At 43.0% G+C, this 26,633-nt stretch overlaps 2 protein-coding genes across 6 annotated transcripts in view; one reads left to right on the top strand and one right to left on the bottom strand.

Moving 5' to 3' along the window:
- The window catches only part of LOC118368256 (inositol-tetrakisphosphate 1-kinase-like), a 51,878-nt gene extending 35,786 nt beyond the window's left edge, over positions 1-16,092 (top strand). For all 4 annotated transcript variants that reach the window (XM_035752222.2, XM_035752221.2, XM_035752220.2 and 1 more), the window contains 6 exons: positions 2,855-2,953; positions 3,915-3,955; positions 5,587-5,752; positions 10,611-10,678; positions 12,598-12,760; positions 13,326-16,092. In XM_035752222.2, coding sequence (XP_035608115.1) covers positions 2,855-2,953; positions 3,915-3,955; positions 5,587-5,752; positions 10,611-10,678; positions 12,598-12,760; positions 13,326-13,645 — 857 coding nt within the window. In that variant the 3' untranslated portion in view covers positions 13,646-16,092. The remainder of the gene's footprint in view (positions 1-2,854; positions 2,954-3,914; positions 3,956-5,586; positions 5,753-10,610; positions 10,679-12,597; positions 12,761-13,325) is intronic.
- A 30-nt stretch (positions 16,093-16,122) lies between these two features.
- LOC118368254 (serine/threonine-protein kinase PLK4-like) lies at positions 16,123-26,112 on the bottom strand. Of its 2 annotated transcripts, none has more exons than XM_035752217.2 (14): positions 25,791-26,112; positions 24,691-24,786; positions 23,593-23,688; positions 23,106-23,220; positions 21,972-22,965; positions 21,785-21,876; positions 21,333-21,655; positions 21,113-21,217; positions 20,900-21,002; positions 20,638-20,787; positions 20,269-20,494; positions 17,108-17,201; positions 16,721-16,971; positions 16,123-16,532 (listed from the first exon to the last, which is right to left on the bottom strand). In XM_035752217.2, exons 1-14 carry the CDS (start codon positions 25,818-25,820, stop codon positions 16,433-16,435), a joined length of 2,775 nt encoding a protein of 924 aa, XP_035608110.1. In that variant the 5' UTR covers positions 25,821-26,112; the 3' UTR covers positions 16,123-16,432. The 2 variants fall into 2 exon arrangements, with proteins under 2 accessions (XP_035608110.1, XP_035608108.1); XM_035752215.2 differs by lacking the exon at positions 25,791-26,112 and adding an exon at positions 24,982-25,446.
- Between the last annotated feature and the right edge of the window lie 521 nt (positions 26,113-26,633).

Here is a 26,633-nt window from a genome sequence, read left to right as displayed (position 1 = left end):
TGGGGTGTCAGAACGTCTTACATCAAGTCTTATCACAGGAGATGGTGAGACAGCCATTGCGTCAGGGCATGATGTAAACATGATGAGAATTACGCTCTTATTTGATTCCCCGAAGTGCTAGCGTCTGTGTTTGACAAACACACCCATCCTGTGTATCTGTACTGTACATGCACTGCATGTACACCGGTCTGCTTTTGTAAGAACTGTGGGCGTGTATAATGTTGTCTGTCTAGTAGTCTTTGTTGTTTGTCTGTCTGTTGCAGTGGTGTCTGTGTTGTATGTTCTCCGGGTGTAGCAGGCCAGACCAAGCAGGGTTGGCAGCTTCCTGGTTTATTTATTTGAACAAGAGACTGTGCTCCTCTTTCTCTCCTCTGCTCCTCCCTCAGGTGGCGACTGTGTTTGGTGTTTGTTCTCTAATCCAGCTGTAGGGATGAAAGGAAAGGAGTGATGTTGGTGTACTGACATGCACACAGATGGTGTGTGTTTGTCGGAAATAGCATGACCTTCTATCTCTGTCATCAGAGGTATACTACGATGTAAGTTAGATCTACTCAGGGTTTCCTAAAGCTTCAGTTAGCGTCACATTCCAGCTCAGGCTTCATCCGTGGATATTGCTCGTCTGCCTGCCACTAACTCTAGCAGGCTTGTAACTGCACATGCATGCAGGTGGCTTGTCGAACTCCAAACTCTTCATTGAGACATTACTGAAGCATCAATCTATGGGCGAGTTGGTTCCACAATTTAATTTGTGCCAATATGAAAGAACTGTTATCTTGCAAATTCATCAAGCTATAGTGTGAATTGGGCTTTTAGATGGAGCACCTTCCTGTAAGTCGCTCTGGATAAGACCGTCTGCTAAATTACCATAGAAATGTGCCTGGCAAATGGTGAGCTGTTTTTGTGGTTCTGCCTTTTCCGAGTTGAACTCAGTTGACCAAATTGACCCTGCTAACTTCTCAAACCACGTACAGTTGAAGTCAGAAGTTTACATACACTTAGGTTGGAGTCATTAACTTATTTTTCAACCACTCCACAAATGTTTTGTTAAAACAAACTATAGTTTTGGCAAGTCGGTTAGGGCATCTACTTTGTGCATGACAAGTAATTTTTCCAACAGTTGTTGACAGGCAGATTATTTCACTTATAATTCACTGTATCACAAGTCCAGTGGGTCAGAAGTTTACATACACTAAGTTGACTGTGCCTGTAAACAGCTTGGAAAATTCTAGAAAATTATGTCATGGCTTTAGAAGCTTCTGATAGGCTAATTGACATAATTTGAGTCAATTGAAGGTGTACTTGTGGATGTATTTCAAGGCTTACCTTCAAACTCAGTGCCTCTTTGCTTGACATCATGGGAAAATCCAAATTAATCAGCCAAGACCTCAGGGAAATAAATTGTAGACTTCCACAAGTCTGGTTCATCCTTGGGAGCAAACGCCTGAAGGTACCACATTCATCTGTACAAACAATAGTACACGAGTATAAACACCATGGGACCACGCAGCCGTCATACCGCTCAGGAAGGAGACACGTTCTGTCTCCTAGAGATGAACATACTTTGGCGCGAAAAGCACGACTCAATCCTAGAACAACAGCAAAGAAACATTTACAAAAGTATCTATATCCACAGTAAAACGAGTCCTATATCGACATAACCTGAAAGGCCGCTCAGCAAGGAAGAAGCCACTGCTCCAAAACCACCACAAAAAAGCCAGACTAGGGTTTGCAACTGCACATGGGGACAAAGATTGTCCTTTTTGGAGAAATGTCCTCTGGTCTGATTAAACAAAAATAGAACTGTTTGGCCATAATGATGATTGGAAACAAAGGGGAGGCTTGCGAGCCGAAGAACACCATCCCAACCGTGAAGTATGGGGGTAGGAGCATCATGTTGTGGGGGTTCTTTGCTGCAGGAGGGACTGGTGCATTTCACAAAATAGATAACATCATAAGGGAGAAAAACTATGTGGATATATTGAAGCAACATCTCAAGAGATCAGCCAGGAAGTTAAAGCTTGGTCACAAATGGGTCTTCCAAATGGACAATGACCCCAAGCATACTTCCAAAGTTGTGGCAAAATGGCTTAAGGACAACAAAGTCAAGGTATTGGAGTGGCCATCACAAAGCCCTGACATCAATCCTATAGAACATTTGTGGGCAGAACTGAAGTGTGTGTGAGTAAGGAGGCCTACAAACCTGACTCAGTTACACCAGCTCTGTAAGGAGGAATGGGCCAAAATTCACCCAACTTATTGTGGGAAGCTTGTGGAAGGCTACCCAAAACGTTTGACCCAAGTTAAACAGTTGAAAGGCAATGCTAATTGAGTGTATGTAAAGTCTTGACCCACTGGGAATGTGATGAAAGAAATAAAAGCTGAAAAAATTAATTCTCTGCTATTATTCTGCCATTTGACATTCTTAAAGTAAAGTGGTGATCCTAACTGACCGAAGACAGGGAATTTTTACTCTGATTAAATGTCAGGAATTGTGAAAAACTGAGTTTAAATGTATTTGGCTTTGGTGTATGTTCCAACATAAACTGTATGTAATGTATGGCTCCAATGACAAGTCGCTCTCTTGTTATTGATTTGGCCGTCTGAGTAGGGTCACAGATAAAAACCAAGCTATCTCTGAGAGAATACATTAGTCAATGTGCTTCAAGTTTCTGTGTGTGTAAGTCTTCTTGGTTAGTCATGCTGTAACAAAGAAAGTCTATAGTCGACTTCTGAATGAAATGCCTAAGGATTTTCTTCATTCAACAGATTCACTGATATTGAGATGGTGTTTTCCATCCGACTCTCTTACTCATCTCCTTTCCTTCCTTCCCTCTCTCGATCCTTCTCTCACCAGATAAGAGGATCTGCTCTCCCCCATTCATGGTTTTGAACACTGAGTGTGGTCCAGACACGCTGGAGCAGATTGAGAAGCATGGACTCACATTCCCCTTTAGTAAGTCCCTCCCTTTTGTATTTGATAGAAGAATTGTCACTCGACCAGAGCGTTAGAGGCGACGCGAGATGCATAATTGGGACAAAAATCTGTCTTCTCCAGCAGGTGACATTGTTTTCCGTTTATTTCACTCACCAAGCGAGGAGTTTTTGAATGGAGGTCAATGAGTGTCGAATTTGGTCAGCAAAAATGTAGAGATTTATTTGCCTCAAATATACGTTTTGTAATGCTTTGGTTGTTACGAGGGGTCTGATATAAGTAGGACGTGACATCACGGCAACTGAGAAAAAACACTTTATATCGGAGTAGTCTCTGACTATGCGTATTCATGACATGAGGCTAGTATCATAGTATCTCTCTCCATTTTAATACAGGCAGTTGACGTCAACACCCCTCATCGAATATTCAAAGAAGTATTAAAATAATGAGATGTATCCACCAATCCAAAGAGAGGAATAGGCGGAAACTGGACAGCCCGCCGTTCCGATCTGGGGACAACGAATCCCGGCATTATATCCAAATCTCTGACTCAACCCATATTATACATGGTCCTTCCTCCTAGCTTTGTTTAAAAAATCTATATTAAAAAAAGTGAAATATAATCTCTATAAACAAACCTGGTTTTAGTATCCACACTTATAAGCTGCACCACAATTACTTTATTATTTATAATCATGATTACTCTTCAGTGTTGAACTATAACTATCTAAGAGGTTTATTTTTAGACTTTTTTTTTTTCAAACCCTCAGTTACTTTTAAGCCACCTTGTATGGCCAATTTACACACCATTCATGTTTGCCGATATCTATTTATGGAGGTGGTTTTGAAAGTTGTGGTCAGTGTGGAAATAACCTGTTGTCATCTTGTGACGGTCATGTTTTTTCTCAACGGTCATTGGGGAAGTGTGGTTTCTTCACTAACATTCTCAACCTGTTCTTCTTTCTCTTCCTCCGTCTATCAGTTTGCAAAACACGAGTAGCCCATGGAACCAACTCCCACGAGGTAAGAGCTACCAGGTTCATGAAGCGCTTGGGGTCACAGATTAGTCACACCCTCGATCGTTAGCTAAATCCCGGTAATCCATTAGTGTCTAACTAGATAATCATTTAACACTGCACCAAACTACATCATCCAACATACTAGAGTTCTCTGACCTTGGCAGCCCTGCCAAAATCAGTAGCTGCTTGTTTGTCAGTCAACATTCATATATCAAATCAAATTTTATTGGTCACATACACATGGTTAGCAGATGTTATTGTGGCTATAGTGAAATGCTTGTGTTTCTAGCTCCAACAGTGCCATAATATCTAACAAGTAATATCTAACAATTTCACAACAATACACATAAATCTAAAGTAGAAGAATGTAAATTAAGTATCTAAATATGAGCAATATCTGAGCGCCATAGACTAAAATACAGTATAATAGAATACAGTATATGAGATGAGTAATGCACAATATGTAAACATTATTAAATTGACTAGTGTTCCATTTTCTTTCTCCCCAATTTCGTGGTATCCAATTGTTAGTACCAATCTTTTCTCATCGCTACAACTCCCGTACGGGCTCGGGAGAGACTAAGGTTGAAAGTCATGTGTTCTCTGATACACAACCCAACCAAGCCGCACTGCTTCTAAACACAGCGCGCATCTAACCCGGAAACCAGCCGCACCAATGTGTCGGAGGAAACACCGTGCACCTGGCTTACTTGGTTAGCGTGCACTGCGCCCGACCCGCCACAGGAGTCGCTGGTGTGCGATGAGACAAGGATATCCCTACTGGCCAAGCCCTCCCTAATGACAGAGCCTGGGCACGAACCCAGAATCTCTGGTGGCACAGCTGGCGCTGCAGTATAGCGCCCTTAACCACTGCGCCACCCGGGTGGCCTAGTGATGGCTATTTAACAGTCTGATGGCCTTGAGATAGAAGCTGTTTTTCAGTCTCAGTCCCTGCTTTGATGCACCTTCTGGATGATAGCGGGGTGAACAGGCAGTGACTCGAGTGGTTCTTGTCCTTGATGATTTTTTTTGGCCTTCCTGTACATCGGGTGCTGTAGTTGTCCTGGGGGGCAGGTAGTTTGCCTCAGGTGATGCCTAGGCCAGACCGCACCACCCTCTGGGGAGCCCTGTGGTTGCGGCCGGTGCAGTTGCTCTACCGGGCGGTGATACAGCCCGACGGGATGCTCTCAATTGTGCATCTGTAAAAGTTTGAGGTGCCGAGCCAAATTTCCTCAGCCTCCTGAGCTTGACGAGGTGCTGTTGTGCCTTCACCACAGTGTCTGTGTGGGTGGACCATTTCAGTTTGTCAGTGATGTGTATGCAGAGGAACTTGAAGCTTTCCATATTCTCCACTGCAGTCCTGTCGATGTGGATAGTGGGGGGGGCTCCCTCTGCTGTTTCCTGAAGTCCACGATCAGCTCGTTTTGTTGACGTAGAGTGAGAGATTATTTTCCTGTGAGTGAGAGGTTATTTGCATAGGAGCTAGAAGCACGGCTTCCCTATCTGTCGGCGCCATCTTTCTCTCATTGAACAAGTCAAGGCCGTAAACTGGTTGGAAGGATTGCATGGTATGCGAGCAGGTTATTGGTTGAAATAAAATTCTAAATGTATTGATGACCTCTTCTCCCTCCACAGATGGCCATCATTTTCAGTGAGGAGGACCTGAAGGGCGTGAAGCCTCCATGTGTGATCCAGAGCTTCATCAACCACAACGCGGTGCTCTACAAGGTGTTTGTTGTGGGGGAGTCCTACACGCTGGTGGAGAGACCCTCCCTGAAGAACTTCCCCGCTGGACCAGCAGGTGAGGAGGAGACCCTGCAGGGCTCGACTTTAAAGCTTGTCGGCTTGCCCTTGGCATTAAAAAAAAAATGTTGTATAAGTAAATTGTCCAAATGGACAAGTAAAATTTTCACAAAAAAGTCACACTGTCAAATTAGCTTACTCGTTCTGAATTGGATCAATGTCCTCTGGATGCAATGTTTTTGTCACTGTTCTCCTAATTGCTGCAGTTTGCACCAGAGTCTAATTATTGTAGGCCTGCATTGACCGGCACAAGCGGTCTTTCAATCATGCATTTGCGAAATGCGTTTTTGAGATCAATGCGAGACGCGTTTGCACATTTGTTGATATTCATTGTTAGTGAGTTATTTGCTCCGTTATAGCTCATTTTAGCAATGGAAGCCCTGGAAAAGTCATGGTGTGTGCATCACCTGTGTGTGTGTGTGCCAGTGGGCCGTTGCCAGATGGGGGGAGAGCGATTTGCGCAGATAATAGCCAAACTACACAATGTTTTTGACGATCTCGCTAGTTAACTATTTAGTTATTAGCTTGCATTAATGTCATTGTCATGTTTGATGTCCTAAAATACACTGTGTGTGTGTGTGCGCGCCACCTTTCCAACAAGTCAGTTCGTCAAATTTCTGCCCTGCTCGAGCTGCCCCAGTCAACTGGAAGTGCTGTTATTGTGAAGTGGAAACGTCTCGAAGCGACAAAGGCTCAGCTGCAAAGTGGCAGGCCACACAAACGCACAGAATGGGATTGCCAAGTGCTGAAGCATGTAGTACGTAAAAATCGTCTCCTATGTTGACCAGCACTCACTACTGCATTCCAATCTGCCTCTGGAAACAACATCAGCACAATAACTGTTTGTCGAGAGCTTCATGAAATAGGTTTCCATGGTCGAGCAGCCACACACAAGCATAAGATCACCATGCGCAATGCCAAGCGTCGCCTGGAGTGGTATAAAGCTCGCCACCATTGGACTCTGGTACAGTGGAAACACATTCTCTAAAGTAATGAATCACGCTTCACCATCTGGCAGTCCGGTGGACAAATCCGGTTTTGGCGGATGCCAGAAGAACGCTACCTGCCCTAAGACTATTTCTGAGAGAGGGACAAGTGACTTGAGTTTTCGGACAAGTAAAAATATCAGTCCACCTTGTCTGAAAGACAAATGGCTAAAGAAGTTAATGTCATGCCCTGTCTGTTTATGGGCGCGCAGCGTGCCATGCTGAGGGAGGCCCACAGCACTCCTGTCTTCCTGACAGACCCAGTAAAATACCTCAGGCTTTTTAACATCTTTGAGACTAGGCTCCCTTCTTTTAAAGAGAGAGGGAGTCCAAAGTGCAGTGTATTTGGTTTATACATATTGGTCAACTATTTATTTTTTCACAAAGCAAGGTGAACAGTCCGATTGAGAATTACAATACACAGTCATTTTGGATAGGAAACATAATTTGGCAATAAGCACATTGGTTAGGCTCAGGTAATCTGAATTTTGCCCTGACAGAAGAAGCGCCTCCATTTGCATGCACTACAGTAAAAGCCCTCATGCAAACCAGTCTGGGCTTCAGTGGAATCGTCTGCTTTGCCTTATGCAAAGAGTCCAGGGTCATTCCTGTGTCATCCAGCACAATGAAACATACTGTAAAGTGCCCCAACCTGCCACACACACACACACACCACAGCAACACACCTCTACTACTGTATACACAGGTATTGAGTACTGTCCAGCCTTGTCCATGGTATTGTGGAGTTTAATAAACATAAATCAGCACTCCGTATAGAGCAGACAAAATAGATTATAGACAGACAAACGGAGGTAGGGAATGGAGGAATGGGAGCGGGAGAAAGGGGTTGGTTGAATGTTTAAAGCAGCAATCGGCTGTCCTCCCCGCCACTGTTTCATTAAAAAGCTGAGGGATGAGTCTGGAAAAATGTAACCAGTCTCAAATTCATAGACCGAGCTATAAACATGATATCAAAATTAACGTTTTAACCATGTTTTGAGATTATACGGTGTTTGTTTACGTTTACTTTATTTACAAACATTGGCATAAAACAATCTTGTTTTGAGTTCTAATGGGGTACGAGAGTTGAACTAAGTTCATGAGGCATTTTATAAGTTCTATTCTTTAAGAGTCAATGGGTACATTAATTTATTAGTCCAACGCTGCATGTAGCTACTGCAGATTTCCCCTTTAAGCACCTCAGTGTTGTGAAAGAGGGCCTGCTGTCAAGAGAAGATGTCCCATCCCACCTCCCACGCCCACAGCAGAGGTGATATGTGCTTAGTAGTGTTCCCTTTAGCGTTCATGGGAATGTTGTGTGTAGCTAGCACTTCCAGTATTAGTACACCCTAGTAGTACAATGCCCTGGGCTCGTTTTGGACAACTGCTGAATTCACCAATACAAAAGTCATCCTATTCCCTCTTTATTTCAATCCTTCCTCAGCTCTCATTCTTTTAATGCCCTCTCTTAGTGTTAATGATTACAAATGGGTGACTGGTAGCGAAGTTAAAGTAGAACAATCGATTACTCCCTTTACATTGGGTAGGGCTGGAAATCAATCTGTCTCTTTTTGCTTGAAGGACATCCCTGTGCTGAGTCAGACAAAAGATTAGATAATGTGAATCGGTTTGTCCCTCCAGCCACATGACTAGTAATGGCTGTATATGAAGGCCATTGATATGGTGTGATGTATGGTCATGTGGTACAAGTGGAAGTTTGTTGCCTATGTAAGATGATTGAACTGAAACTGGGGTTAGATTTGTCAGACATTGAGTTTATTAAGTTTGTTATGCTGTGGCTTCAGTGTTTTTGTTTTTCTAATAATTAGAGATGGTTAAGATAATTGAGTAGCACGTAGATACATATGTCCTCGTCTATCAACCAACATGAAAGAAGTTGGCAGGTTAGAGGTTTTCATCATGAATCTTGTTCTGGAGGCAGCTCTGCGAAGTGGTCACTAGCTGGCACAGCCACAGTCATAAATCTGATTTTAAACCTAACCTTAATTACCACCCTTAACCACACTGCTAACCCTAACCTGAAATTAAGACAAAAAATATAATTTTTGTTTTCATGAATTTTGACAATATAGCCAATTAGACTTTGCAGCTGGCCTAAGAAAATAATCGCTCAGTTCTGCCAAACATCAACCGGCAAGAAGTTGAGGAAAGCATGGTTCTTGCATGTTTGTTGGAGAGAATAAAGATGGATACTTTAACACTCATAAAAATGTAATTGCTTATGCTTACATCCCTGCCAATGTTTTATTGAACAGTGTCTTTCCAATAATGCACTTGAATTTGAATGTAATAGTGTGTGTTGACCAGCTGGTGGGCGTCTTCTGACATCTTCAACCTGTCCCAGGCTGTGGTCCCCACTTGCTTTAAGGAGACCACCATCGTCCCAGTGCCCCAGAAGAACAAGGTGACAAGTCCATATAACTACTGCCCCGTCACGCTCACCTCTGTGATCATGAAGTGAGGCGAGAGGCTGGTCATGGCCCACATCAAGGCCAGCATGCCAAGCACACTTGACCCACTCCAATTTACCTAGCGCTCCAACAGATCCACGGAAGATGCCATTTCCATCGCTATTCACACCCCCGTAACACATCTGGACAACAGGAACACCTATGTGAGAATACTGTTCATTGACTACAGTACAGCATTCATCAACACTATTGTTCCCTCCAAGCTCAACACCAAGCTCTGGGACTGGACACCACCCTCTGCAACTGGACCCTGGACTTCCTGACGAGAAGAGCACAAGCTGTGAGGATTGGCAACAACACCTCCACACTGACTCTTAACACAAGGGCCCCCTGGGGTGTGTCCTCAGTCCTCTGCTGTACTCCCTGTTCACTCACGACTGTGGCGTCATGACAACTACTTCAGCAAATCAAAGGAGTTGATTGTTGACTTCAGAATGTAACGGAGGGAACACGCCCCGATTCAATCAACGGGACTGCAGTAGCGCGAGTCACAAGTTTTAAGTTCCTCGGCATCCACATCACTGAGGACATGACATTGACCAACAACACCATCACTCTTGTCAAGAGGTTGCAACAGCGTCTCTACTTCCTAAAGCGACTGAAGAAATTTGGCATGCCGCCCCGTGTCCTCTCCAAATACTATCGCTGCACCATCACCACCAGCTCCAGCAGGTGGTGAAGACTGCCCAGTACATCACTGGGACTGTGCTCCCACCCATCCAGGACTTGAAACACTTATTATATTGCTCAATTTATACACGTGCACCTCATTTCCCCCCTTCCCCAATACGTGTAAATATTGGACTATAAATTGTGCCTTCCTGTATTATACTGATGCTAAAATGTATTATTCTATTCCACTGCCATTTATATGTTCGTATTCTTAGCTTGAATTATTTCTTACTGTTGTTGAATTGTTGAAGGAACCTACAAGTAAGCATTTCATTAGATGATGCGTATCTCGTACATAGACTAATAAAACTTGAATGTCATACTTGTACACCTCCATTATTCCATGTTTATGGCTACTCTTGTGCCTCCTGGTGCCAGAGATGAGAACTGCACATCCATAACAAATAGTTGAGTTGAGGGTGAAGATGAGAAATGTAATGTCAACTGAATGCATTCAACTGAAATGTGTCTTCCGCATTTAACCCAACCCCTCTGAATCAGAGAGGTGCGGGGGGGCTGCCATAATCGACATCTTCGGCGCCTGGGGAACAGTGGGTTAACTGCCTTGTTCAGGGGCAGAACGACTGATTTTTACCTTGTCAACTCTGATTCGATTCAGCAACCTTTCGGTTACTGGCCCAACGCTCTAACCACTAGGCTACCTGCCACCCATGAAACTGACTAAAGTGTGTTTTCTCCATTACAGACAGAAAAGCAATTTTCTTCAACAGCCACAACGTATCAAAGCCAGAGTCCTCTTCAGACCTGACATCTGTAAGTTCAATACACTAACATGCATTTATCATATCACCTACAAGGCATTCGGAAAGTATTCAGACACCTTTACTTTTTCCACATATCGTTACTTTACAGCCTTATTCTAAAATGGGTTAAATTGTTGATTTTCTTTTTACAATCTACACACTCTACCCCATAATGACAAACAAAAACAGGTTTTTAGACATTTTTGCAAATGTATATAAAAAAGTATTCAGACCCTTTACTCAGTACTTTGTTGAAGCACCTTTGGCAGCGATTACAGCCTTGAGTCTTCTTGGGTATAATAATAATAATAATATATGCCATTTAGCAGACGCTTTTATCCAAAGCGACTTACAGTCATGTGTGCATACATTCTACGTATGGGTGGTCCCGGGAATCGAACCCACTACCCTGGCGTTACAAGTGCCATGCTCTACCAACTGAGCTACAGAAGGAATGACGCTACAAGCTTGGTACAAACCTGTATTTGGGGAGTTTCTCCCATTTTCTTCTTTGCAGATCCACTCAAGCTCTGTCAGGTTGGATGGGGACCGTCGCTGTACAGCTATTTTCAGGTCTCCAGGTTAAGGTCCGGGCTCTGGCTGGACCACTCAAGGATATTCTGAGACTTGTCCTGTTGGAATGTGAACCTCCACCTCAGTCTGAGGTCCTGAGCACTCTAGAGCAGGTTTTCATCAAGGATCTCTCTGTACTTTGCTCCGTTCGTCTTTCCCTCGATCCTGACTAGTTTCCCAGTCCCTGCCACTGAAAAACATCCCCAAAGCATGATGCCGCACCACAATGCTTAACCATATTGATGGTGCCAGGTTTCCTCTAGGCTTGGCATTCAGGCCAAAGAGTTCAATCTTGGTTTCATCAGACATGAGAATCTTGTTTCTCATGGTTAGAGAGTCCTTTAGGTGCCTTTTGGCAAACCCCAAGCGGGTTTATTTTTTATTGAACCTTTATTTAACTAGGCAAGTCAGTTGATAACAAATTCTTATTTACAATGACGGCCTAGGAACAGTGGGTTTACTGCCTTGTTCAGTGGTAGAACAACATTTTTACCTTGTCAGCTCGGGGATTCGATCATAGCAACCTTTCGGTTGCTAGATCATGTGCCTTTTTAGGAGTGGATTCCATCTGGCCACTGTACCATAAAGGCCTGATTGGTGTAGTGCTTCAGAGATGGGAGAACCTTCCAGACGGACAACCATCTCCACAGAGGAACTCTGGAGCACTGTCAGTGACCATCGGGTTCTTGGCCACCTGCCTACCCAAAGCCCTTCTCCCCCGATTGCTCACGGCAGCCAGCTCTAGGAAGAGTCTTGGTGGTTCCAAACTTCTATTTTAGAATGGAGGCCACTGTGTACTTGGGGACCTTCAATGCTGACAACATTTTTTTTTAGTACCCTTCCCAAAATCTGTGCCTCGACACAATCCTGTCTGAAAGCTCTTCATTCAACCTCATGGCTTGGTTTTTGCTCTGACATGCACTGTCAACTGTGGGACCTTATATAGACAAGTGTGCCTTTCCAAATCATGTCCAATCAATTGAATTTACTACAGGTGAACTTCAAGTTGTAGAAACATCTCAAGGATGATCAATGGAAACGGGATGCACCTTAGCTCAGTTTCGAGTCTCGTAGCTAAGGATCTGAATACTTATGTAAATGTGATGTTTTTTATAAATCTATAAAAATCCGTTTTCGCTTTGTCATTATGGGGTATTGTGTGTAGTGTACATATTGAGGGCGAAAAAATAATTTGATCCATTTTGGAATAAGACTGTAATGTAACAATGTGAAAAAAGTGCAGGGGTCTGAATACTTTCCGAATGCAATGTATTTCTATGTGTTAAGCCAAACCTCAGTGTGTTATTGAATGCCCTTAGTACAGTATACTCAGACTTCGTTTTCTTCCTACCACAGAGGGACAACGTGGAGGGGGTCTCCCAGCCACCCAGTGATGATGTCATCGGAGAGTTGTCCAGGTCCTTGCGACAGGAGTTGGGCGTGTCCTTGTTTGGCATTGACGTCATCATCAACAACCTTACGGGCCAACACGCCGTCATCGACATCAATTCATTCCCTGGTGAGGGGTTTGTTCCTCTGTCGTAGGGGATAGGAGTCGATATGGGTTTGTGTGTTGATCTTTAGTCTAAGATGGATGGCCATTTATACTACCCGTCCACCTGTGTAGACATACGACAGTTTTACAATCTCTACCAGTTAGTCATTTCAAATCTTTGAGAGATTGCTTTTAGGGATCAATATAATCTAATGGTCTGATTGACATGATCTTGCTTGGAGACGGAGCCGAGGTATCAGCAGTGTTAAATGAGAATTGAGCACGCTCTGAGGCGAGTCTAGCATGCCTTTCTCTTGACGAGGGCTGTTGTCACTATGGTAACACTGTTCTTGGGTTGCACGCTGTTGCCACCTCTGACGGTTGGAATGTGAGGAGAATGGTAGTGAGCTAATCCCTCACAAACATTCACCCTCAGTGCCTCAACGACAAGCTAGGCACTCAAAATACAATAAATAAACATTTTCACTCATTTTTGGACTGTTACCATCAGTTTCCCACTATATTGAATGAAGATGGGATATAAGCATCAGTCAGCCATGTCTCATGGCTCGTCCTCGTCTGTCTCCAGGTTATGAGGGTGTCCCAGAGTTCTTCAACGATCTCCTGACCCACATCACCAGTGTGCTCCAAGCCAACTCCGCTGACAGCCCCCCAGCCAGCGGGCAGCCCAACGGCCTGGTATCCACAGCCCCCAGCCTAACCCCAACCCCTGGCTCCCCAGGCTGCTGCAGCATGCTGGGGAAGGAGGCCAGCAGCAGCCCCTGGATCGTGGAGGCGGATGGGAACCTGAAGGCCCCCCGCCAGAGACTGGGCTGTAACTCAGCCATGTCCCCCAACTTCCAGCAACACTGTGTTTCCACGATAGCCACCAAGGCTTCCTCCCAATGACTGCCCTCCTCTTCCACCTTAGGATTATAATGGTGACAATAATTAATAATGGTCATAATATATGACATTAATTTTAATATATCTGTAATCAAAAACCAACTTTTTCTATGTAGATATTGATGATGGTGATTGGTTGTAGATGTTTTTCTCTGCCTTTTAGGTGTTTTGTTTAGTAGGACTTACGTACTGTAATGTGAACTTTTGGGAACTCTGCTTAATTTCTGATTTTAGTTTCTCTCTGTGAAGTCTCTTTAATCAAGTGGTCCACATGATATGGTTAGGGGAAAGATCTTGTCTGAACTTTTGTCTACAGCAGTGAAGGAAAAAGGCAACTTAACATCCTGTGCTCCATATGCACTCACGGTTCCAGCATTGACATTCACCAGTGATGTCTTTCTTTTGATGTTTACCACTCTGGCATATAGTGGAGAAGGGATAAAAAGTGTTTTTATTGTCACATACACTGGATAGGTGCGGTGAAATGTGTTGTCTGGGTACTATAACACTCATCCACAGGTTTGGAGCTGCTGCCAGTGCTAATGGCACGCAGATCAACTGACTTAAAGAACCCACTCGATCATTTCCAAAATCACAAGCAAGTCATTGGAGTCTTGATTGACATTAGAAATGATGAAATTGAACGCTGGTTGCTTTGTGTACTATTTAATTAACAATGTGCTTTCTTTCATGTGCAAGGCTCTTGTCATGTGAATTTCAGTCTTCACAACAGCAGAAACAAAATAGATATTAATCAAGATGCAGTACATGCAGCACGAAAGGCTGAAAATACCTGCATAAACCTTTTGATCACACCTCATATAAATGTTTGTCAGCAGAAAAAGAAATCTTTGATCATGTGACCAAGTTTAATGTGGGATAATGTTTATAAAAGCCTGAGTGTTTGTCAGATATGGTTGAGGTTTATACAGGTGTTTTATGTGACTAAACCAGTCCATTTCCTTGCCTCATAACTTGAGTTGTGTTGCTCCAGCACTGCTGAAAGATGAGGATCACATTCCTTTTTGTATGTGGGTGTTTTCAAAAAGTATTCCAGCATTCCAATGCTTTAGTGAAAAATGACTTTTATGGAATTGAAATGAATCGGCATGCTGAACTCTCATTCTCTCTCCCTCCATTACTACTCATTCAAAGCTCAATTCAACCTCTGGGCCTCTAACAGTTTTCAATTGGTATTGTGTTCAGAAAACTAACTCTTACTCCACAAATGTCTAATTGAATTATATATATTTAGCCAACTAAATCAACACACATTATTTTTGACCATGAAATGAATGTCTTGATTACAATGCTAAGGATTCTTTATTTTCTTTGTACTTTGTCTTATTGACAATACATCATTTTAAGCAGACTGCTGGCATCTAGTCTAGTGCACTCTTATATAGCCGGTAAGTCAGTCTCCAAACTCCCTGTAAGCATCAGCTGCTGTTATTTTGAGGTGTCACAATATGTAAAGAAAAAAGAAAACTGATTTTTCTCCCAATGTTCATGGTGATATCCTTTTTTAAAAACGTATATTTTGTTCATTGGGGGGGGGGATTTTTATATAGTGGAGAAGAGCAAGTGAACAAAGGGGATTTTTTTTGTTTTCTGTCATGAGTAGTGAGATGATGGTTTGGCAAATTAAATTATCTTCAAGACCAAGCTTACAGTTGTCACTGTCTTCACCCTTAGCATCCAGTCGAAGTGTGTAGGGCTGCCAACTCTATGTAAAAATAGGGTGTTTTAAGCACTGCTTCATCACAGGCTGACAGTGAATTGACAAGCTTATCAGAGGTTACTTAGCCCCAATGACCAGGTGAGTGACTGACCATCTAGTGTAGCCATTCAACCTGCTGCCCTCCAGAACAAGAGTTGGGTAGCAGTGGTCCTAAAGCCTTCCTAATTGAATGTCTTAACCAAGCCATGCCCAGTATGTTGTGGAAACACTGCAATCTCTACTGTGTTCTGCATCTAAATGGGAAATATTACCCCTACTTACTACCTTGTTCATTTCTCTGACCGTCATTGTGCTCTCCACTTCCAATGTTTACTTGGAAATGTTACTATATATATATATAGAGTAACGTGTGTATAATATAAAATACACATATGCATACATTTGTAAAAGTTCTCTAAATAATTAATACAATGTGACTTTTTATTAAATGGCTAAAACAGGGTGAAAAATAACTGAAGTGATTTCTATAAAAGAAAATAGCGAGAAATTGCTATTACTGTTCTAGTGCTTCAGTCCAGAATAACAGATCATGTATATTCTTGGTGAAAGTAATTAAATTCATTCCCCCAAAGTTGTATTGTGTTTCTCATGATAAGCCTCATGTATCTGTCCTGTATCTTGATACCATACTTAAGGTATGCAAACAACCACTCATCCTTTAAATGTTTTTTTTTGCTGGAAACATTTACTTTTACCCATTTATGCTGATTATGAAGAACAAAAACCCTGAACACCAAAGTGCGACTGAACTCTACCCAGCCTGCAGATGTTTATTGCTTTAGCTTTTAAGCATCTGACATTTCATGTAGATGATGGTTCGACAACTGACAATATAGAAAATACAAGTTTACACGCAACTACTTCAACAAAATGCTGTACAACATGGGTACTTCAAAATATATATCTTCATAATTTGTCATCTGTACATGGAAAATAAACATATTTACAAGCACATTTGAAAGAGGTATGTGTATAAAGGCTGTGAAAGTTCTCCCTGCTGCACAGGGACGTGTCAATATAACAGCAAGGGGGCAATGCTGAGGTTTGATTCAGCGGCGTGCTGCTGGACTGGCCAACAGACCTAGGATGGTGGAGAGACAGTGCAGCTTCTCCTTCACAAGCTCTGGCAACTTCTCATTCTCCTTGTACCTGGAGCAACAAAAGTAGGAACATGTCAGCAAAAAGGGTTTGACAACTACCATTCCTCAAATACAGAAAACCATCTTTTACATCTAAAAAATTATCAAAACGACAGATGGACATTGACATATCAAACGGTGGTAAAGCCATGTGTCAGTAATTGTATTTGTTATAGGTGCTGTGTAAGTGTTCAGTACCTGGTGGTCCGTCCCTCTGGGGACGTGTAGATAATACAGGAAACCCCTGCCTGCACCACCAGCTGGGAGCCATCTTTGAACTGCACCCACACCTCTCCACTGGTCAGCTGTGAGGCCCAACCAATATTTGGCACAAAGACAGACTTGAGGACTTTCCCTGCGTTGGCCGTGTGGTCTTGTTTGACCGACAGCGGAGAGCAGTTTTTGTTCACACTGGCTGAGGTGATGTCAGACTCTTCATAGGAGATCCTCTGAAGATTGGACAAGATAAATAAAATAAAGTTCAAAAACAATAACACCAGAAATATCTTACAATTCCTCCATAGAAATGGATGGAATAAATAGCTTAGATCATACAATGTGACATGTTGCGTGGGAGAAACTCACAGAGGGAGTGAAACATGGGGGCTGGGGCAGTGATGCCACATCAGCAGTGGCAGGCTGGGACGAGGGGCAGGAGGAGTCTGGGTTGGCAGGTCTCCTGGGAGGGACAAACAGAGTAGCAAGATTAGTGACAAGGACTGGCTGACAAACACTACTGTTCAAAAGTTTGGGGTCACTTAGAAATGTCCTTGTTTTTGAAAGATAAGCACATTTTTGTCTAGTAAAATAACATAAAATTGACCAGAAACAGTGTGGACATCACAATTGTAGCTGGAAACGGCAGATGTTTTATGGAATGTCTACATAGGCCCATTATCAGCAACCATCACTCCTGTGTTCCAATGGCACATTGTGTTAGCTAATCCAACTTTAACATTTTAAAAGACTAATTGATCATTAGAAAACCCTCTAGCAATTATGTTAGCACGGCTGAAAACTGTTGTCCTGAATGAAGAAGCAATAAAACTGGTCTTTAGTCTAATTGAGTATCTGGAGCATCAGCATTTGTGGGTTCAATTACAGGCTCAAAATGTCCAGAAACAAAGACCTTTCTTCTGCAACTCATCAGTATTCTTGTTCTGAGAATTGAAGGCTATTTGTGCTGTTCTTACCATAATATGGACTTGGGTCTTTTACAAAATAGGGCTATCATATGTATACCACCCCTGCCTTGTCACAACAAAACTGATTGGCTCAATCAAACGCATTAAAGAAATTCTACAAATTAACAAGGTACACCCTGTTTAATTGAAATATATTCCAGGAGACCTCATGAAGCTGGTTGAGAGAATGCAGAGTGTGCAAAGCTGTCATCAAGGCAAAGGGTGGCTACTTTGAAGAATCATATATATATTTGTTTATCACTTTTTTGGTTACTATATGATTCCATGTGTTACTTCATAGTTATTCTACAATGTTGAAAATAGTCAAAAATAAAGAAAAACCTTTGAAGAATGAGTATGTGTGTCCAAATGTTTAACTGGTACTGTATGCATACGACAAATAAAAGTGTACAAAATAGCCTCTATTAGTCGAGGCATGGACTCTACAAGGTGTCGAAAGCGTTCCACTGTGATGCTGGCCCATGTTGACTTCAATGCTCCCCACAGTTGTGTCAAGTTGGCTGGATGTTTTTTGGGTGGTGGACCATTCTTGATACACCCAGGAATCTGTTGACTGAAAAACCCAGCAGCGTTGCAGTTCTTGACACACTCAAACCAGTGTCCCTGGCACCCGCTATCACACCATGTTCAAAGGCACTTTAATCTTTTGTCTTGCCCATTCACCCTCAATGGCACACATACACAATCCATGTCTCAAGGATTAAAAATCCTTATTTAACCTGTCTCCTCCCCTTCACCTACACTGATTGAAGTGGATTTAACAGGTGACATCAATAAGGGATCATAGCCTTCACCTGTCAGTCCGTCATGGAAAGAGCAGGTGTTCCTAATGTTTTGTACACTCAGTGTAAATAACTGAAATAGTCACTTTCAGCATTGTGTAAGATTGTACTTTATTTAAGAAAGTGGAGGCTTCTCAGGGGGGGAAGGGGAGGACCATCCTCAGTGAATTTCATAAAAATGTAAATTGTAAAACTTTTTTTAAAATGATACTTTTTAAATAAAATTACTATACTAAACATAATCACGTCACCAAATATCAAATACATTTGTATTTGTCACATGCGCCGAATACAAGAGGTGTAGTAGACCTTACTGTGAAATACTTACAAGCCCTTAACCAACAATGCAGTTCAAGAAATAGAGATAAGAAAATATTTACAAAATACACTAAAGTTAAAAACTAAAATGTTTTTTAAAAAGTAACTAGAAAATTACAAAACAACGAAGCTATATACAGGCGGTACCGGCTAGCTAGCACTGCAGTGTATAAAATGTGGTGAGTTGTTGACTCAAAGACAATAGTTTAACAATTAATTTCTTCCAAAATGAAGGAGAAGCAAGAGAGAAATAGAGATTGTCATTTTTTTCTGATCCACTTAGTTAGCACATGCAGCTAATGGAACACCCTGCTCAAACAGAGGGATGCTATGTTAGCTACCTGACTTTCCAACACAACACTGCAACTCTTCCAAGTAAAGGTAAACTTTTGGTTTGACTAATTTATTGCCTCCGGGGCCCGACAGTGTAAATGCTTACTGACACTAACATTACTGCATGATTGTAGCGGGTTCACTAACGCGTTAGTTCTATTAGCTATGCTGACTATGATGTTACTTTAGCTAAAATGGTGACAACGATGTAGGCTGTGTATCGGTTTGGAAAGTTTTTTCGCCTGGTCACATACAGATGATGTATTGTGCATTGAAGTCCACAAGCGAAGGAATACAACGTGTGTTATGAGAGTGAACTGTTTACACATGATCAGCGACTATTTACATTGACCCCCCGTTTGTTTTGTACACTGCTGCTACTCGCTGTTTATTATCTATGCATCGTCACTTCACCCTACCTACATGTACAATTATCTCAACTAACCAGTACCCCCGCACACTAACTGCGTACTGGTACCCCCTGTATACAGTCTCGTTATTGTTATTTTGTGTTACTTTTTTTCTTTGGTAAATATTTTCTTAACTCTTCTTGAACTGCACTTTTGGCAAAGTGCTTGTAAGTAAGAATTTCAGGCTACGGTCTACACTTGTATTCGGCGCATGTGACAAATAAAGTTAATTTGATTTCATTCCGCGGATTCTGTTAACTTTTCTTAAACGGAAGCAAACATAAAACAGGGATACACATACCTCGTTTGCAACTGTTGGACTAATGATTACACCCTATATAAGTTAGATGCACGCAAGAGTGTGCAAGGCGATATTGAATGTCACCTCATTTGTCTCTCGACCTATGCTGTAAACTTTCAATCATAGGCTAGGTTGTAGAAACCTCATGATGGGTATGTGGAAAATAAGAGTATCATGTAGTAGCCTAAACCTATCGCTGTTACATTGAACTGGGTGAATGGAATATGAATAACAGTCATCCAATATGCTGTAATAGAAATAAGGCCATGCTCATGAAAGATTAAACATCCTCCCTCATCTTAAATGGCACTGACCCCCACTGATTTAAGTGCTTCCAAACATGACAATTTACAGCATTAACACTGACAACAGACACAGTCATGGCTCTCACTCTCACCTGCCGATGGTGATGGGGAAGAAGGGAGTGCTCTTGGCACTGTGCTGCTCTTCTGCAGTGATTGCCGCCTCTAGAGACAGACACATGCTGTGGCCCTCGTCAGACAGTTCCACATACAGCCTGCTCTCTGGGCTGAGGCCACTCAGACCCACCTCCCCTTTCACTGTGTACGACTTCCCACTCTTCACCACCCGGACCAGCTCCGACGTCTTGTGGATTTTTGCTCCTGTCACAGCACAGAGGGGAACTACAGGTCAGGATGATTTAGGTTAACAGTGTGCAACAACATTTCAATATCAGAGGACAATAGATTTTATCCTTCAAGTTCATGATGTTTCATATAACTGATGCTTTGTAAATGGTCCTCACCATCGTAGAAGCACACCTCCAGGTCTGCATTGGGGGAGTTCTCCATCAGCATACACTTAGCAGACTTGGTATAGAGGGTGACCTTTGGAGTCTTGGATTTCACCAGGAGCACAAACTTCGAGGCATACTGGTATTTCCTCCAGTATTTTTCTATTGAAGAGAAGCAGAGGACAAAGGTTAATTGAAATGAGATTTCCAACATATGTATAAAATTAATTTTACTCATGTAACAGAGACTTCACTGTCTGGTATTGAGGTATACCTGGTAAGTCCTCATAGCTGCAGATCAAGATGTTCTCAGGAGGAGCAGGGGGGCGCTCTAGTACAGGAAAACCTTTCCCCTCATTGGGCTGGTAAATCGTGACCTACAGGTGCATGGTCAAAGGTTGAAATGAGTGTTTTGCCATTATTTTACTGACAGAGATCATGATAACCTCTCTGAAGGGTATGAAGTGTTGTTATTCCTGAAACTCACCATCGAACCATCACAGGATATCCTAAGGACCTCTTTGACCCTCTCCTGGGGGCCCTGGCCCCTGAGAAGCTCCATACACACTTCTCCAGTATCAAGAATGCTCACCTGGGGATAAAGAGACAGAAACCACAGCTGTAGAGCAGGCAGGCATTGCGCCTTCATTGAAAGCAGATCAGGTGAATAGAGACAGGGGGATAACTAAGGGCTTTGTCTGTCTTACCACAGCGTTTTTAGTCTTCTGTCTGATGGGTTTCAGTCTGTAGGCACACAGGGGAGGGAGCACATTTCTCAGGGACTTCTCCTTTGCTATACTTGGTTTGGGTTTGGACAGACTCTGCAGCTCTCCCCCATGTACTCGTTGCCCATTCTCCCAGTAGGACTCAGTGTTTGAGGGGTGGTGCTGGTTGTGGTTGCGGTGAGAACTGGTCCCTCTGCCTGCTGGTTTGTCACTCCAGTAGTTGTGTACACCTAGAGGCTCCCTGCTGCTATGGAAACTGCCACTGCTGCTGTGAGAGCTGGCATCCGTGGGTCTCGGAAACGGGCCTTGCGAGGCAGGGGGAACAAACATGCATGAAAAGCTCATGCATGAAAACCTTTGTTTTAGAACTTGTACATCTTTACATTGGGATGTAAGATTAAGATACAGCAAAGAAAAGAGTAGGTGCAATATACCTTCTTTACTGAACCAATTTTGTACACCTTCTGACTCTTCTAACTGCATGTTTAGTGGACGTGGTGGTTGTGCGGAATATGAACATCCTGAGCTGAGAACATACATGCATCAGTTAGTCAGACAGACACAGACATTTTAATATAAATCACATTCAATCAATTACAGCACACTGGTGTCACATCTTACCTGGCTGTCTGTTTGACAGGCGGCAATGGGAGCCTTCCATGTTCTGCGAAGGGTTGTGGAGTGTCCTTGTAGCTGGAGGACATGGGAAAGGCCAGTCTACCTGACACAGTCAGCATCTCCTCAGAGTGGCACCTTTCCAGCTTTGCCTGCCCCATCCCCTGGGCTGGAGTGACAGAGGAGCTAGACCGGTCTGAGGAGTGAGCCCTTCGTGGGTACCTGGAGTGGGGGCGTCCACTCTCCCCACCTGGAGCACCTCTGCTCCTGCCTACTCTGTCTGAGTGCTGCTGCTGGCACTGCTCAACCCCCTCAAAGCAGGCGTTGCTGGGCGGCTGGGGCAGTGTAGGGATAGGCATCATGCGATTGGGCAAGGCAGGTCCCATCACACGCCTGGTTCTCCTCTGGAGATGGCGGCTGCTGCTGCTGCTGCTGCCGGATGTGGACGAGGTGCAGGCTGTGGAGATGGTGGCGATGCCGCTGTCCATGGAGCCTGGCTCCCCCAGGCTCAGCTCCTTGGTCCTGGCCAGCAGGCTTTGGGTCATGAAGGGGTGCTCCAGCACGGCAGACAGGCTGGGCCGTTGCGCAGGGTCCTTCCTCAGCAGCTGATGGATCAGGTCCTGGGCCTCCTGGGACACATGGCTGGGCATGTCATACTCCCCCAGAACCACCTTGTTGAGGGTGTGCTTGACCGTGTCTGTGTCAAACGGTGGCCGGCCCATCAGGAAGGCGTAGAACATGCAGCCCAGAGACCAGACATCAGACTCCAGGCCGTGGGCACTGTGGGTGGCCACCTCTGGGGAGATGTAGTTGGGTGTGCCACACATGGTGAAGTGCTTCTCGCTGGGGAGCTTCAGCTTGGTGGCCAGGCCAAAGTCAGCTATTTTAAGGTTCATATTGCCCGACAGAAGCAGGTTGGACAAGGTCAGGTCCCGATGCATGATGCCATGTGTATGCAAGTACAGCATACCTTTCACTATTTGATGCATGAAGTGCCTTGCTGTAACGTGAAGAAAAAAAAAGTTCAACAACCGTTATAAAAGGAAACGAGGCAAAGTATCAAAACATGTTAACGTAGCTTTCATACCATGTTAAGAACATATCACTGTTTCACTCTCAGGTAAAAACAAATTGACTCACCTTCACCCTCTGAGAAGGGCATCTTCCTATCTTTCAGGTATCGACTCATCTCTCCATTATGGCACATCTCCAACACCAAGTACACATAATTACTGTCTTCAAAGTAGGTGTACAGCTGCAAAAGAGTAAAATGACAGGCCAAAATGTTATCAGGGTTTATGGCACAGCACCACCTTGTGGACTAACTGCGCCACGATGTAAAATGTTTGATAATTTAAGGCCAGGCACCACACCTTATTATTCTAGCCATTTTTGCTCTAGATGGCAGGAAATAGCAGTATTCAAAAAAGCAAAACTGTCTGAGTCTGAAGGGGCCACTACACCACACCTGTACTCAGCAGCACCACATTTTTAAAAACATCATTGAGAGAACCCTGGGGTTAAATGCAGTCATGTAAATAAGAGCTTACTAAAGAATCACCCATTTCAGCACTACAATGATCACATGCCATAACATGTCCAACATAAAATGTTCAACCATGCTTACCTCTAGTATTGACGGATGCTTCAATCGACACTGAATCTCCACTTCGTTACTCACACGCTGGACCATACCAGATTTGTGCATGGCTTTTTTGTCAATCTGCATTTTTCATTTTCACAAAATAAAATACAGAATTCCAAAGTTAATAACATTTAAATTACAACAAGTATGACTAGAATATGTCCCGGACGTGCTACCTGTCACAGACCTGCTGTTTTCAACTCTCTAGAGTTGAGATAATTATACAGTGCATGTGAGCCTTAAAATACACTGCTTTAGTCTTGTGGCTAAGAGCCGATCAAACTTCCACAAAGAAACTATGAGAACTACCCAGAGACAGAACAGACTGTCTAGACTCCCAACAGTCCACATAGGACCCATGGGAGGGGGGCTTAGTGAAAATACAAGGCTCTGCTAAGCACACCACCTGGTAGTGAGAGGATGATGATCAACTGTTCTGCCTGCGGCTATGGAACCCTGACCTGTTCACCGGACATGCTACCTGTCCCAGACCTGCTGTTTTCAACTCTTTATAGACAGCAGGAGCTGTAGAGATACTCTTAATGATCGGCTATGAAAAGCCAACTGACATTTACTCCTGAGGTGCTGACTTGCTGCACCCTCGACAACTACTGTTATTGTTATTATTTGACCATGCTGGTCATTTATGAACATTTGAACATCTTGGCCATGTTCTGTTATCTCCACCCGGCATAGCCAGAAGAGGACTGGCCACCCCTCATAGCCTGGTTCCTCTCTAGGTTTCTTCCCAGGGAGTTTTTCCTGGCCACCGTGCTTCTACACCTGCATTGCTTGCTGTTTGGGGTTTTAGGCTGGGTTTCTGTACAGCACTTTGAGATATCAGCTGATGTAAGAAGGGCTATATAAATACATTTGATGATGTTAAGTGGGTGAGTCTTCACTGTGTAGGCTGTCAACATTTCCACACTTGTGATTTGTCTGCTTGCACTTGACAATAAACACTTTGTAGTGATGAGCTCTTACTTTATGGTATTAATGTTTGTTTTGTGGTTCCCTGGGGAGCAACACCATAAAAGTACTGGGATGCAGACTATAGCAATTTAGGAAAATTGTTCTTACCATTTTGATCGCCACCTCCAAGCCAGTGTTAACTGACTTTGCCCGGTAAACACACGCAAAGGAGCCCTTACCAAGGAGTGTCAGAACTTTGAAGTCCTGATAAAGAGAATTAACAAATGTTTTCACAAAATGAAATACAGAATTCCAAAGTTAATAACATATTTAAATTACAACAAGTATGACTAGAATATGTCCTATAGCTAGGCCTATGTCCTAAAAATATGTCCTAGATGTGCCTGTCAGCTGTTATATATATATATATATATATATATATGATGACTGACGTGATACCTCAATCTGTAACTCCCCAGCTGTAGATAAGATTCTCTCCTCATCTTCACTGACTTTGCATTTAGTTGTCAGGTTTTGAAAGAAATAACGAATAACTTTGTCGAACATCTTCCCTCTGACATGTATGATGTAGCTGGCTAGACAGCCAGTGAGTAGTACACCACCACAACAACTGTACCAGGCATTTGGTCGCCAGGGAAGCTACAGACTGGCTACCCAACATTGCCAACTGTAAAACCATCAGACAAACGTTGCACCCGTCTTTGCCATATGGCCTTGAATTATCCCGGCTCTCTTCCCGCTAATGAAGGCGTTGTGGTCCCAATCACCTGGCAACAATAAACCGGTGCCTTAAGTCGCGGGGGAGCACCACAGGTGGAGGCTGCTGAAGGGAGGACGGCTCATATGGCTGGAACGGAGTAAATGGAATGGTATCATTTTGATATACCGTTCCACTCCAGCCATTACCACGAGCCTGTCCTCCCAACCTCCTGTGTGGGAGGCATGTCTCAAGAGTCAACAACAACTCGGCTGCAACACCGCTAGTTTTAGCCATCAGCTAACGTCACTCTTCTGCATTGCTGACTGCGAACTGTGCAAAGTTGGTAACGTTTGTAGACAACTACAGTAGCTAAGTTAGTTTGCTATTTAGCTAACTAAACAGCCTCGGAGTGGCTAGTTCTTGCAACTTCAGCGAGCTAAAATAATTTGTACTAGACTAGCTAAATTAGCTAGCTACAGTAATAAATTAGCCACGCGTTAGCTAGCTAACGTACACAGTAGTCCAGTAACGTTAGCGGACAACTTACCTCGATTTTATTACCGATTGAAACACTCATCTTGCTTCTCGTGTCTTCCCAATCGATACAAACGTATTATTCAATACATGTTCAACCAGGTTCATTTATCCGCGGCCGTAAACGACCTTTGATTAAACAAACAAATTAATGTTGCTATTTTATTTTACTCCAAAACTTTTGCATTTCTTCCATTTTGAAAATATCCGCCCGTTACACTCGAGGTCACGTGACTATACACGTCATATTGCTACAAGCAAAAATAGCCACGTTCACTTCGAAGTCCCTGAATTAATCCAGTTGACACCAATAGGACACATTTGATTCTCCTTGCTCCCTGATAACAACAGATCTATCTATACATGCTTTATGTATCCATTCCTTATGTCACAATTCACTGGATGGAATACATTTGTCAATAATATCTGTTGGGAAAAAGTCTGGTTATTATCACACATGCATGCTTGTTAACAAGGTCAAAGAGGTCTCTCAGAATTATCCCTAAGTATTAACCTGCGAATCATTACCTGAAGACACAAAAAATACATTAACATTAACTCTACTTTTTGTGTTGAGCATCCAGAAACAGTATTGCGTTTATTTGGGCGTTGCCTACATGTAAATAAATTATGGAAAGATATGCATAGTTTTATCATTGTAAATATTCTTGATAACTTTTTTTTTTTTTTTAATGGGCGAATGTGCTGCTCGGTTTTCTTAACTATAAAAAGGATAAAGAAAAACAATTGTACCTCAAATCTAATTGTGCTAGTGGCAAAATGTCATATTCATACATGTAAATTCACTAATAAAAAAACACTCTTTCGTGTTTTCTATTAGGAATTAGAGCAGTAC

This window comes from Oncorhynchus keta, chromosome 35 (genome assembly GCF_023373465.1).
Source record: "Oncorhynchus keta strain PuntledgeMale-10-30-2019 chromosome 35, Oket_V2, whole genome shotgun sequence".
In the NCBI taxonomy this organism is placed as follows: Eukaryota; Metazoa; Chordata; class Actinopteri; order Salmoniformes; family Salmonidae; genus Oncorhynchus; species Oncorhynchus keta.
The sequence above is the reverse complement of the archived record's forward strand: the minus strand, read 5'-3'. Positions and strand labels throughout refer to the sequence as shown.

Bases quoted from the DNA above. Each gene is read 5' to 3' on its own strand.
- LOC118368254 (XM_035752215.2), bottom strand. From the start codon at position 25,089: ATGTTCGACAAAGTTATTCGTTATTTCTTTCAAAACCTGACAACTAAA. The intron at 24,787-24,981 runs GTATCACGTCAG...TCTCTTTATCAG, and splicing joins CTGGGGAGTTACAGATTGAG to GACTTCAAAGTTCTGACACT. The intron at 23,221-23,592 runs GTAAGCATGGTT...ACTCTTTTGCAG, and splicing joins AGCATCCGTCAATACTAGAG to CTGTACACCTACTTTGAAGA.